Here is a 12517-nt window from a genome sequence, read left to right on the forward strand (position 1 = left end):
AAGAGTTGATTTAGTTTTGCGGATGAAATCGCCCACGTTTTACATTAACTATTAGTTATGTAGCATCGACACTTTTGATCAAATGTGTGTCCAAGTATCCGACACGTGTCGCGGACACGATACCGATGCACTGATTATATTCAATTAATTTATTTTCTCAAGTTATTACCAGTGTTTATGTCCGATATTCGTGTCAGTAGTCATGCTTCATAGATTGTTAGTAGAATGTTAACTTTTTTTATTCATTCTAATAGTATTTTCTTTGATGCTTAAAATTCACTAAAACTTGCGACGACCACACATTTCAGAAGTATAAGTTAACTATCTTCGTAATCTTTTCATGAATTGATAAAAATAAAGAAAAATGAATTTGTCTATGAAAGCTCAAATTTTGGAACACATCAATCAAGTTATTTTTTCAACCTTAAAAAACAAAGAGAATTGTTAACTTATTTTTAAAAAAAAGTTATTAATTATTGTTAGAATTTCAAGTGAGTTTTTAAAAAGACGGTCTGGTGCAGAATTTCCCTAGTTTCAGACAGCATGTTATGCATATTTTGTACAGTGATATTTGGGAGGTGTAGATTGGAAAACCCCATGTGGCTTCCATTTCAAAGCCCAAATACTACTGAGCCCATTCCAAATCTACCTTCTCAACTCTCTTCAACAATACAACAACATTACCAAGCATCTAACAAATCTGAACCTAACCGTCGTCAATTCAATTCAATCCTAATCAGTTCTCACGCCCTACACACTGAGGTAAAATAAATTTCCTCCTAGAAATTAAATTCACGTGATTTTTCAATTCTTAGATTCCTTTTTGCTTTGCTGTGAAAAAAAAAAACACGATCTCGTTAATTTTCTTTCAGAACAGATTTCACTAAAAAAAATTATGTGTTTGTGACAGAAAAAAAAGAAGAAGATGAAATGGGAAGTTCCAGAGGGCAAAGACTTTCTGGAATGCAAAAGCAAGTACTTAGCTTATACAGAGGATTTCTACGTGCATCACGTTCCAAATCTGAGGAAGAACGTCGCAAGATAGAAACCGTAGTATCCGAAGAGTTTCGCCGGAATTCAAAGGAAGTGGATCGGAACAATTTTGTGTACATTGAATATTTACTTCGCCGTGGAAACAAACAGCTTGATCAGCTTCGGAACCCTGGTACCACCGGGTTATCTTCGTTACGAATTGATTTCTCTAATATCAACACTGGTTCTTCAAGTCATAGTTAAAAGACACTACTTGTCATTAGCCATTATTACACTTTTTGATGTAGATGTTCTCAATTTAAAATTGACAGAATATTGAGTGAGTCAGATGCTTGTCTTTTCTTTATTATTATTATAAATGTATGGCGTACTGTAAACTTGGCTTTGAATACACTTCTTGGGTGGGTGAAGGTTGAATTGAGGCTCTCTCGATGTTTCAATATTCTCACTGTTAGATTAAATAAAGTTACATAATTTCATTAGTCATTACACACTTTATTAAATAAAGTTACATAATTTCATTAGTCATTACTCACTTATTTTTTCTCTATTACACACTTGTTTTCTACCTGTGAATAAAATCGATGACAACAATATTGAAAAAATGACTGACTTTTCCGGAGTATGGTTAAGGTCCATATGTTTTCTTCCGGTCCAACTCTATTATAGTTTGAAGTTTTATCTTTGCAAACAATTTTGTTTAATATGCACAAGTATTCACAATTTAATTAATAAATTTCAACATATCTCATTTGATCAATGATAAAATTTACTAATTCAATGGTGGATATAAATGTATCTCACTTAAACACCATAGAATTGATCTTGCAAACATTGTCACAATTTTTTAAATCTAACAGTATTTCTTTATTGCATAATATTACATAATGTGTTGCAAGATTCCATAAACCAGAACTATGTCTAGTTTTTTCGTTTTAAGGCCTTTGTCAAAACAACATCCTAAACCACCTTCGAATTAAACGTTGGTACATTCAACTCAAGAAAAAAATTTAATTTCATGTCCACAATTCAAAGCAGTACAGGTTACATGAAAATGAAGAGTTACACTGAAAGAGGCCAACGAACTAGAACATGCTAATACTAAAATATGGCCAACAATGCCAAAACAAATCATCGAGGAGCACCATAAACTTGGTTGGAGTCATACTGAGGATAAGCAGGCTGAGGTGATACTGTCTTGCCATACGCAGCAGGAGCACTTGCTGCCACTGGTACAGCTGCATAACCTGCTGGTTGTGGTTGTGGTTGTGGGTTAGATTGATCATAACCAGTTTGAGTTGGTGTGGGTTGAGCATAACCTGGCTGAGCGGTTGGTGCTGCACTATATGCCTGTTGTGCTGCGCCACTGCTGTAAGCAGGATCCTGTGGGGTTTGGTAGCCATAAACTGCATTGTTAGAGGCTGGTTGTTCAGGGTAAGTCTGCTGAGAAGATGGGTATGATCCATAACCAGTAGGACCAGCTTGCGCATAACCAGCTACAGGCTGAGCACCTGGCTGGCCATAACTGGGCTGTCCACCGGGCTGGGCATAAACTGGTCCAGATGCAGGCTGCTGCTGCGGGTTACTGTAACCATCTGCAGCTGGTGCAGTCCCATATGTAGGGTATGCTGCTTGTGATGGCCCAGATGATGCATATGGATATGGCTGTTGCATTGCCATGTTTGTGCCATACGATTGGGCAGGAGTAGAACCCTGATACGGCATCTCACCGGGTTGAGTAGCTCTGGGATGACCATAAGATTGTGGTGGATGTTGTCCTTGTGAAGGTGGCATGCCATATACCGGTGGCTTCCCATACTGCTGCGGAGGTGCATAATTCGCTTGAGCACTGGCCTGAGGGTAGGTTGGCTGAGAATTTACATGTCCTCCGTATGGATATTGTGCAGGAGCACGATTATCGTATTTTGATTCATCATACCCTTGTCCATAACCTTGTTGAGGATGTCCTGCTTGGGGATAAGGTGTCTGGTGGCCATAATCCTGGCCCTGAGGCTGTCCATAATTGTAATTCATCTGAGCCGGGGATGGACCCATAGATGGCGAAGGGCCAGTGCCATGTTGGGGGACTGAACTGGGATGCTGTGCAGATGCTGGAGCCTCAGACAAATGACCCCCTTGTCCACCATAATAATCATAACCACCATTGTGTGAAGGAGGACCCTGCAAATTCTGGTGAGGCCTTTGCTCCCAACCAGAACCATAACTGCTCCTTGGAGCCATATGCTGAGGATAATTTCCATAAGGAGTAGGTGCATATGGTTGATTATGAGAAGGATATGGCCCGCGATGCTGATAGTCATATGATGTTGGGTGGCCATAATTTGAACCTCGCTGACCCCACTGGGGGGGACCACCAGATGATCGAGGAGGTCGGTAAACCTGCTGGCCAAAACCACCAGATGATGACCTGACAGGCTATTCAAGCACAACATACAAAAGTAAGTAAACAGGGAAAATTAATAGACAGAATAATATCAGAATAAGTAGACTCAATCAATAGCAATCATGCTGCTACGGTGGTCCAGTTAATATTTACACAAAAATTAAAAAAAAAAATTATATAGAGCCAAGTCAATAGGAAATTTTTGTAACCTTGACCACCAATTTAATTGACATGATAAGAATCAAATTCAGTTGAAGGTTGTTCTCCTCCACAAACAGTAGAGGTAAAGATAATTTTCTCAGGACAAATTCAAAATATTACATAATGTTGGCATATAGATTAAGTTATCAAAAGTTCTACTGAATGTCAACTGGCAAAATAACGAGCAGCAAACTGTCAAGATAATGCAACATCTATAGCATGTCATATATCGTCTCAGAACTCAACTGCAGTACAAAATGAAGCAAATGGCTATACAAATAAAAATGTTTGATATCATCACCTCAGATAAAGTACCTCGCCTCAGTAAATAACGGAAAATGAAAGAAGCCTGACAATGCAAAAGCACAACTAAAAATGCACTATAAACAAAGTTTTAATCAATCAATTCAGCAATAGCTAGACAAAGATGGTGAATGTTACAAGTAAAAGATTGATATAATACTTCTGCTGTTTTCAACGTACCAACATGCTCTATTAAAAAATTGAATAAAATGAACTGAAAACAAAATATACCAGGTTGATACTGGGGGGATCACGAAATGTATAGATTGCCTATAATCACCAATCAGTCATTAAAGGTCTACAAGGACCGTCCAAAAGGGTATAAAAGGGCATAGCAACTGAATACAGAGGATTAACCATCATAGACTTCTATTGTATTAAAAATGTCCACAACAGCAAATTTGAGTATACAACATGAAAAATCAAAGTTTTAATTAATCAACATGAGAGGCCCCAAGATTCTTTTATCTTTTGCACTTAAAACATAATTTAACATTCATCTAATATATGTTAGTTTTTTTAACTAACAGTATCATCAGGTCAAGGATATGTTAGAAAGCAGGTAAATGAACACTACATATTTAACGGGTCCCTGATCACATGGCTACCGTAATTGCAATTTTCCCAACCACAAAAAAGACCAGATGACAAGAATTACTTATTATGGTTTCTAATTATAGAACTAGATACAGAGGAATACAACTCCAACACAGTTAAAATCATCAGATGACAGGACTTCACCATGTATGACTCTTTGCTTCCAAAAGGTCTGATACAAATCATACAGCTGCTCTTTTCGAGCGCCAAGTCCAGCACAATATAGTCTTACTGAATCATTATTTTTAAGTCTTGAAGCAATCTTACCAACCATTAAACATTCTGCAATCCGAGGTTTTTATGCCTGCCACCTCTCTTCAGAGCATGGAAGTGAATTTGTCTATGCTACATCAAGAAAGCAAAGCTGACCCCAGGGAAAAGGCAATAGCCAAATCTGCATTTTTAAAGCCAACCAATACGATATTGGCACCTTCAAGATAAATAAATCATTACAACTGTCATCTTGGTTTTTACATATACGATCTTCCTAAAAGATTTAATTGACCTTGTCATGGATTATTGTTCAATTTCCAAACTCATGAACACTGTTTCAGGTGATCTATCTCACTTGCATGGCAACAATTGACACAATACTTCCATAAAATGAATCAAACAGGCATCAAAAACATGCACACTCGCTTGCACATAATCACGTTTTGAATTGCTTTTGCAAATGCAACTGTAGAGCAACACTGAACCCAAATAGAGCAAACATTTAAAGTATTTGACCCATCTATTTTATGCATGCAAGAAACACGGGAATTGTCTAGATCCCTATCTACGAACAATGTCAAAATCATTCATCCCTAGCAAATCTTAACTGCTAATACATACTTTCAAGCAAGCAGCTGCAAAACAAGAAAAATATTCCATACTTCAAGTATTTTACCCAATACCATAAAGAACAAATCAAGAACAATATCACATTGCAATCAATTTAAGCTACATAATTCAATCACTCCACAATCAGCATGACATATAACCTCAGTCTCAGAGAAAAGAAGCAGAATTTGGCACAAATATGAGCCTGGGCTCTGGACGCCATATTCAAGATAATCAAGGCAACTCTTAAGTCATAATAAAACTTTGCAATTTACTATGGAAATTTTAGGAGTGAGTAAATGGGTTTAGGCCCCGTGTTTTTTTAAACAGAACAATCACAACGCAAAGGAATATCAACATTTCACATAAAATGCAAAATCTAGCATTGATATTAGAAAATTAATAAAAAGGAAATATGCACCAGTAGTATGTAAACTTTAAAATTGCAAACTTTATCTTCATAAGATGTTTAGTCAAACAAACCTGACTCAAGACTTCCTTTATCATTTCTTGAGCAATTTCAATTTGCTTCTTATCACCAGTCACTTGGACAGTCCTTTCTTTGGAGACATCCCCTTCGGGAAGATGTTGAGGTATCAACTAAAACAGTTAAAGGGAGCATCGTCAGAGTCCATAAGCTAAATCCAGAATAGCAGGATAAAAGTGATAAAGCCTAGAAGAATGTTGCTGTACAAACATTGATAACATTCTCCCTCTTTCAAAATTCAATATTTTAATTATATCAACCCATACAATTGAGAAAATGTGATAACAAGATTTTGAAACCCACAAACAAATATTAAAAGGCAATAACAATCAACAACAACTAAATTGCACAAATTCAAAGATGTGAAAATTTCTAAAAAATAGTTTGTCCGATAAATGTGAAATGGACAGAAAATGATGAAATCACCGTGAGGTGGTTTAGAATATTATCACTACTGCGGAAGTACGGTGTGGAAAAGTTTTAATAAGCAGTCCCATTGAACTGCTTCAGTAACTGTTTACTAACAATTCTAATAGTTAACCAACCGATAATAAGATAACTAACAGAAGCAGATCCATCCCGATTAACGCAAACTATAACACTTCCTCCTCAAACCAAAGGTGGTTGAAACAGAACTTTTGTCAACAACCTCGAGTATGTCTCATGATCAACTGCATCATGAGCCTGTCTGCTACCATGACAGAAAATGATAGGAAGTGAAAAAAATTGAATAGTAGTAGAGAGACTCCAACAATAAGTGTGGAGAAAGTCTAGAATAGCATCACCACTATTAATCACGATGTGGAAAAGTATTTGAAAGAAGCAGCACTGCCATATTATCAAATTTAACAACTAACTGTTTACCAACCAAGAGTTAGTAAACTAATAGAAGTAGAATATAACATACAAGCAAACTACACGACTCCAGCATTACCAAAATTAAATTACTGGGCAAACAACAATTACCTGGATGCGTGCCCCAGTTTTTGTCTGCAGGCTCTTAATTGTTTCCCCACCTTTCCCAATGATTAACCCTACCTGTATAAAATTGAAGTGGCCCAAGGCTACATTAACATAAATCATGAATATTGTGAAACATAAGTAGACAGATATTATCCGCTTATCACCTTCTCATTTGGAACTTGAATCTGAATTTGATCAGATCCCACAATAGCTTGAGCAGGGGAGAGGCCTCGAGCTACAAGTGCAGGAGAACCTCCAGCATCAGCCTGTGAAATTCAAAAAGAAAAATATAAGAACAATATTATAATAGCAAGAGAATAACAAGATCAAGAACAAGAATACCGAAATAAATATCGGATATGGTATCTAACCTCTGCAATCACAGCATTGATTAGCTTTTCTGCCTTATCTATACTTTCCACGGTACCTATTAGTTCCACAGGCCTTGTTGTACAGTGAGGATCGGCATCAGCATCCCTCATGATCTGGATCTTTGCACCCGAATTATACTGTAGGTACCGTATAGTGTCACCAGATTTGCCGATGAGTACACCAACCTGCACATAAATTGAATATGTCTATTGAGTAAATAAAACTGATTCCAATGCAACATAGAAACAAACATGCCTGTCTGAAACTTCAACATTAAAACTTAAAGGCTTCATTTGAAGCATAAATATGGACAAATAAATCATTCAAAATGAAGTCCTCAAAGAATGAGGGCCAAAAAGAAGGAAAACAATCACTAATGATAGGTAACATAGAAGACAGAACTAAACACACAAAGCCCAGAACCAAAACTTGGTTGTATAGAGGACCATATAAAATGGATTTTAAACTAAACGTTCAACCACAAAGCTGTTTTCCACCATGTGAGGTCATTAATGTTGATTAAACAAACAATGTCCTATTGCAAATTATGGCTAAAACAAACAATATAAATTTAGATCTTCGTTAATTATTTGGTCTATATTCTTGATCTCCCTCTACCTCTATTAGACTATCACCATGTGATCTAGTGTATGCTCGATTTTCAGTCTGGAGCCCCATATGTCCCATTCAAAAAGTAAAGCTGAAAAACCTCTTGTTTGGTTTTCAGTTGGGTCTGATTGTAAACTCAAGTTTGCCTTGAAACTAGGTTTGAAATGGAAGCAAGGGGTGTGTTGCTTTTGCATTGCAAAATGGAGTTCATTGAAACATATGTTTGCAAAATTTACCAAACAAGCATCTAGTCTTCTTAATATGGATTCAATATACCTTCTCCACACATGACAAAATCACCTAAGTAGATTCCACAATCTTTTCGGCAATGGGTGCTTAGCCCAACTTCCTCTCTAATTTAAACAATCACAATCCTATCTTATGCATTCTTTCAACCATCATTATGGTCTCATCTCATCCATGGACAATGAGACTATCTTCTTGCTGACTCATGTGGTTAACAAGTAACTACTTCTTTTAAGAAGGAAATAACAAGTTCCCGCAAATTTCATCTTTTTCCTCTCCTTTACCTCCAAACTTGATCAATGTATATTAATGAGTTAAAAAATCCTCAAGCCCAGGCAAACATGATTATTTCAACTCAAGAAAAAACAATTCCAAAACACAATCACATTTGTGGCAAATGCCTTGAACTAACACAAGCTTTACTATTCAACTCGAAAAAACAACTGGTAGAGTGCAAAACAATTGGAATGATGCATTAGATAGTCCAACTTTGTAAATACATTAGTCATTACAACATATATACCAACATAAAATTGATAGGTAAACAAACAACCATTAAAAGAGGAAATATATTAAGTGCATTGTGGTCTTTAGGAAACATTGTCCCGTTAGGTTTTACAAAAAGTTCAAGATTGACAATCAGCATGCAAACATGATTGAGCCCAATAATATGCATCTAATCTAAGAGAATGAACATACCTTATTATTTGGAACCTCAATTTTTCGTGTCGTTGTGTCAGGCCCAGGATGAGCATCTTGCTGAAATCAATTACCGAAATTCAAAGAAATGGCAAGGATAAAAGGTCAGAGAAGCAAATATAAATGAATAACAACAAATATGATGTTCAAATATCTAGAAATCTAAAGTAAGATATCCTTTGACAAATAAAAGACTTGAATGACAAAACCAAGCTTCAATCAACACCTTATTATCAGGAACCTCCTCAATTTGAGGGGCGGGGTTAATAGAACTGGAATCAGGTTGTTTGTCTCCCGAAGAAGCATCTTGCTCAGTAGACTCCTCGGATGGTTTTTGTGTTTCTTTAGTTGGCTCCTTGTCATTTTCCTGTCCAGAGTCCTCAACTAGAATCTCTTTAGAGTCCTCAACAGGAATGTCTTTGGCATCCTCGACAGGAATTTCTTTGGCATCCTCGACAGGAATTTCTTTAGCATCCTCGACGGGAATCTCTGCATCCAAGGACTCAGCAATTTCACTAGAAACCTGTTCTTTGGCAGTTTCCTCCGAAGGAACATTCTCTGAAATTGCATTTTCCTCTGTTTCTTTATCTAGCTCAGCAGCCTTCTCATCTTGATGTCCATTAGTATTAGCTGCCAACACCAAAAACATGATATCAATAACAGTAAATTCCTAAAATTTAGTATATAGTGTCAAATCATTTTCAAGAGATGAGTAGTTTAACTCAGCAGTAACAATAACAACGAAATAAAATTGGTTATTTAGCAGGATAGTGCATGTCCAATGCAGTAATGATAAATTAATCAGCAGCAAATCTATAAAGAAAATGTAAAAAAAAAAAAAACAATTCAGCATACTAGGAGAATGGTCGAAAATTATTAATCAGTTATTATTATTATTATAAACTAATATGATTTAAAAAAATCAAAAATGGACTAATTACGAAGATTTTACATCGTGAATGCTGAAATTGGAGAATGAATAGATTACCTAGGTCATCGCGGTTCTCATCGTCAAGTCGAGGACGCTTGTTCTCGCCCTCGTCGGTAACTGCGGCGTCGGGTTCTCCGGTGTTTGTGTTAGATTCGAGAGATTGTTGTTCAGTAGGTTCGGAATGGAGATCTTCGAACTTGCGCTTGCAATCGGAGGGAACGGGACTGGCAGCAGCGGGTGCCGCAGCAACTTCTTCCTCCGCCATTATCAGGTGTGATGTGAAATCGAAGCGCGGGAGTGAAATGAGTGGGGATGATGAGAGCGAAACGAGATGAAATGAGACACGAATTCGATTGAGATGAAGGGATATTTTAGGGTTACGACCTACGTCGCCAGTTACATCTGTGGGCTAACTAAACCACTCTGGTGCAGTGCTATCTCTTTCTGCATGGGCTATTGGGCTTTCATTTATCGGGTCCATGAAAGCTTTCTTAATGAGAAAATATCCACTTTGGTTTTTTGGGAGAAAAAACCCCTTTTTTTTTATTTCGCTTGTTAGAGTGGGTATGAATATCTTAGACCGAGCTATATCTGATTTTATAACATTTACGCTATTATTATTACTAGCGGTGCTACCTCACGATCTTCTTATCCTCTATCCACCTAATGAAAATAGTGAGTTTTTCTCTTCCGTGGAATTCGAGCCCGTATCTGGGGGATAAATATCGCATCCACACAGTCCCGCTATCAATTGAGTGGGTAGGTTGGGGATGAGAAGATCGTGAGGTAGCATCGTCAATAATGATAATGGTCGATATGTTACATATTAAAAAGTTTAATGTCTAATTTTGATATGTGGTTTATCTTTGACTTACTTATTATGTCTGAGTAAATCTGGTATGGCATGTTAGCTTACTTAAAGTCTTTCATTTTAACATTTTTTAATAAGTAATCAAACATAGCTTTAAATACGTTAATGAGTTAATACATCAATAAAATTAAGTTATATTTTGATTTTTAGCATGATATTTTGAATAATATGATTTTATACACATCATACTTCAATTTATATTTTATAATAATACATTAAATATGTCGAAAACTAAATAAGGTTAATATGCGTAAATTATTAAATGTTTAATATCTAACAAAAATATCAAAATTTAATATGATAACTATAGTGTAAAAATAATATAATTTATATTTATTTAAATAAGTCGGTCTAAAAGGTTTGTTATGTGGCCGGTAGTCTGACCTTTTTGATTAAATATATTTTTTTATAAGTTTTGATTTTGTCTGTTTAAAAGAAAAGTCTCGTCTGCCCTGAGTCTGACGTATGCTAAGTTGTGATCCCCCGTCGATTGGTCTGGCATATTCTCATCTTACTTGTTAATATTTTCTTAATTTAGTATATGTTTGGATGGACACCAACTTTGGTTTTGGTATTTTTTTTGGGATAAAGCCGTTTAATTGGTTCCTTCATTAAAGTCTTATGTTAGTTTTAGAATCATCGCATAAAGTGTATTTGTTATTGATATGACTATTGTCGCTAGTCTCTAGACAATGATTGTTGGTGTCCCTTTAATACTCGAATAATTAGTTATATTAACAACTCTACTATTCTTACAGATGTGTATTGGGCCATTAAGCCGAGTTAAACGTTTAAAGTGGACTTGAGTTGAATTTACTTACTTCGATTTAGGTTTATTTGGCCCATGTCGACACAAATAGTAAAAATTTCAACATTTATTGTTGATTTTACGATCCAAATAATGAAGTAAATGTCTATATAGTTAAATAATTTCAGCTTCATAAAAAAAATCCTCAATCGGTGGAGAAGGAGAAAGTCAAACTAATTTATCGATAGAGTAGTGTATGATGAAATCACTATTCGACAACATACTCATACTCTTACGAGAAAAACAACGATGCACATAGATAAACATATAAAAAGGATGAAATTTGCAACATATTATTTAAAGAAGAAGGACATCACAACATCACATGTAAAATAATTAATTAACGTCTCAATAAGAAAAAAAAATATACTCACAACAAAAACCCTAATTGGATTATTGGCAAGAAAATGAATGTCTATTAGTTTAGGGACTATAAAAAATTTACTGACAATGATTTGATAGGGCTTTACACGGGTTCAACAAACCCAACTAACCCGATTAATCCAACCCGAATCAACCCAAAAAATATTTTTGATCGGATAAATGAGTGTAAATAGACGATTCTGATATGACAATATAGCGAATCGTTCAAAAAATCGAGTACTGAGTAAAACCATACCCAACCCATTTTACCTAATTCTTAGAAATTATCAGATTAATTTACGATGTTTTACTTTAATTGTTTTTTGCAAAACATTTTTGTGCAATTTTAGTTGCAACTTTGGTAACATTGATACTTACGATAAATTTTATGATTTTGATATTCTCGTTATTTTATGATGAATTTCATGCTCACAATGTAATTATTATATATACATTAGATGCTAAAAAAATAATGAAAATATGCTACACCATATTTTTGAAAAAAAAATAAATATTGTCATTTTCTTAGAAAAAATAAGATAACCTATCATTAATGATTAAATTAAAAATAATAATAATATGAAGTAACCCAATATTCAAACCAATCCAACTAAAAAATAACTTAACCCAACCTAGTGTCGTGATTTTTCTATCAATGTCCCTTACACGATTTAAATTATAGTTTTCGCCAAATTTAACCAAAGTCGAACTACGAATAAAAGATACCCTTTGAGTGTCAAAGAAAAAATTATCAAAACACATCAACCCATACAATACAAATAACTTAACTGATAATGAGATGATTTAATAGATATCAATTGCACTAAACTATATAATAATATGATGTG

At 35.3% G+C, this 12517-nt stretch overlaps 2 protein-coding genes across 2 annotated transcripts; one reads left to right on the top strand and one right to left on the bottom strand.

Annotated features, from left to right (window-relative positions):
* The first annotated feature begins 579 nt into the window (after window positions 1-579).
* Window positions 580-1479, top strand: LOC101491815 (succinate dehydrogenase assembly factor 1, mitochondrial). Its single transcript, XM_027337434.2, has 2 exons — window positions 580-762; window positions 911-1479. The coding sequence occupies exon 2, from the start codon at window positions 931-933 to the stop codon at window positions 1234-1236; it is 306 nt and encodes a 101-aa protein (XP_027193235.1). The 5' UTR covers window positions 580-762; window positions 911-930; the 3' UTR covers window positions 1237-1479.
* A 505-nt stretch (window positions 1480-1984) lies between these two features.
* Window positions 1985-10051, bottom strand: LOC101492143 (uncharacterized). The gene is made up of 8 exons (XM_012718934.3): window positions 9685-10051; window positions 8923-9326; window positions 8697-8756; window positions 7142-7327; window positions 6935-7036; window positions 6774-6845; window positions 5804-5920; window positions 1985-3429 (listed from the first exon to the last, which is right to left on the bottom strand). Exons 1-8 carry the CDS (start codon window positions 9890-9892, stop codon window positions 2125-2127), a joined length of 2454 nt encoding a protein of 817 aa, XP_012574388.1. The 5' UTR covers window positions 9893-10051; the 3' UTR covers window positions 1985-2124.
* Window positions 10052-12517: the final 2466 nt, after the last annotated feature.

This window comes from Cicer arietinum, chromosome 8 (assembly GCF_000331145.2).
Source record: "Cicer arietinum cultivar CDC Frontier isolate Library 1 chromosome 8, Cicar.CDCFrontier_v2.0, whole genome shotgun sequence".
In the NCBI taxonomy this organism is placed as follows: Eukaryota; Viridiplantae; Streptophyta; class Magnoliopsida; order Fabales; family Fabaceae; genus Cicer; species Cicer arietinum.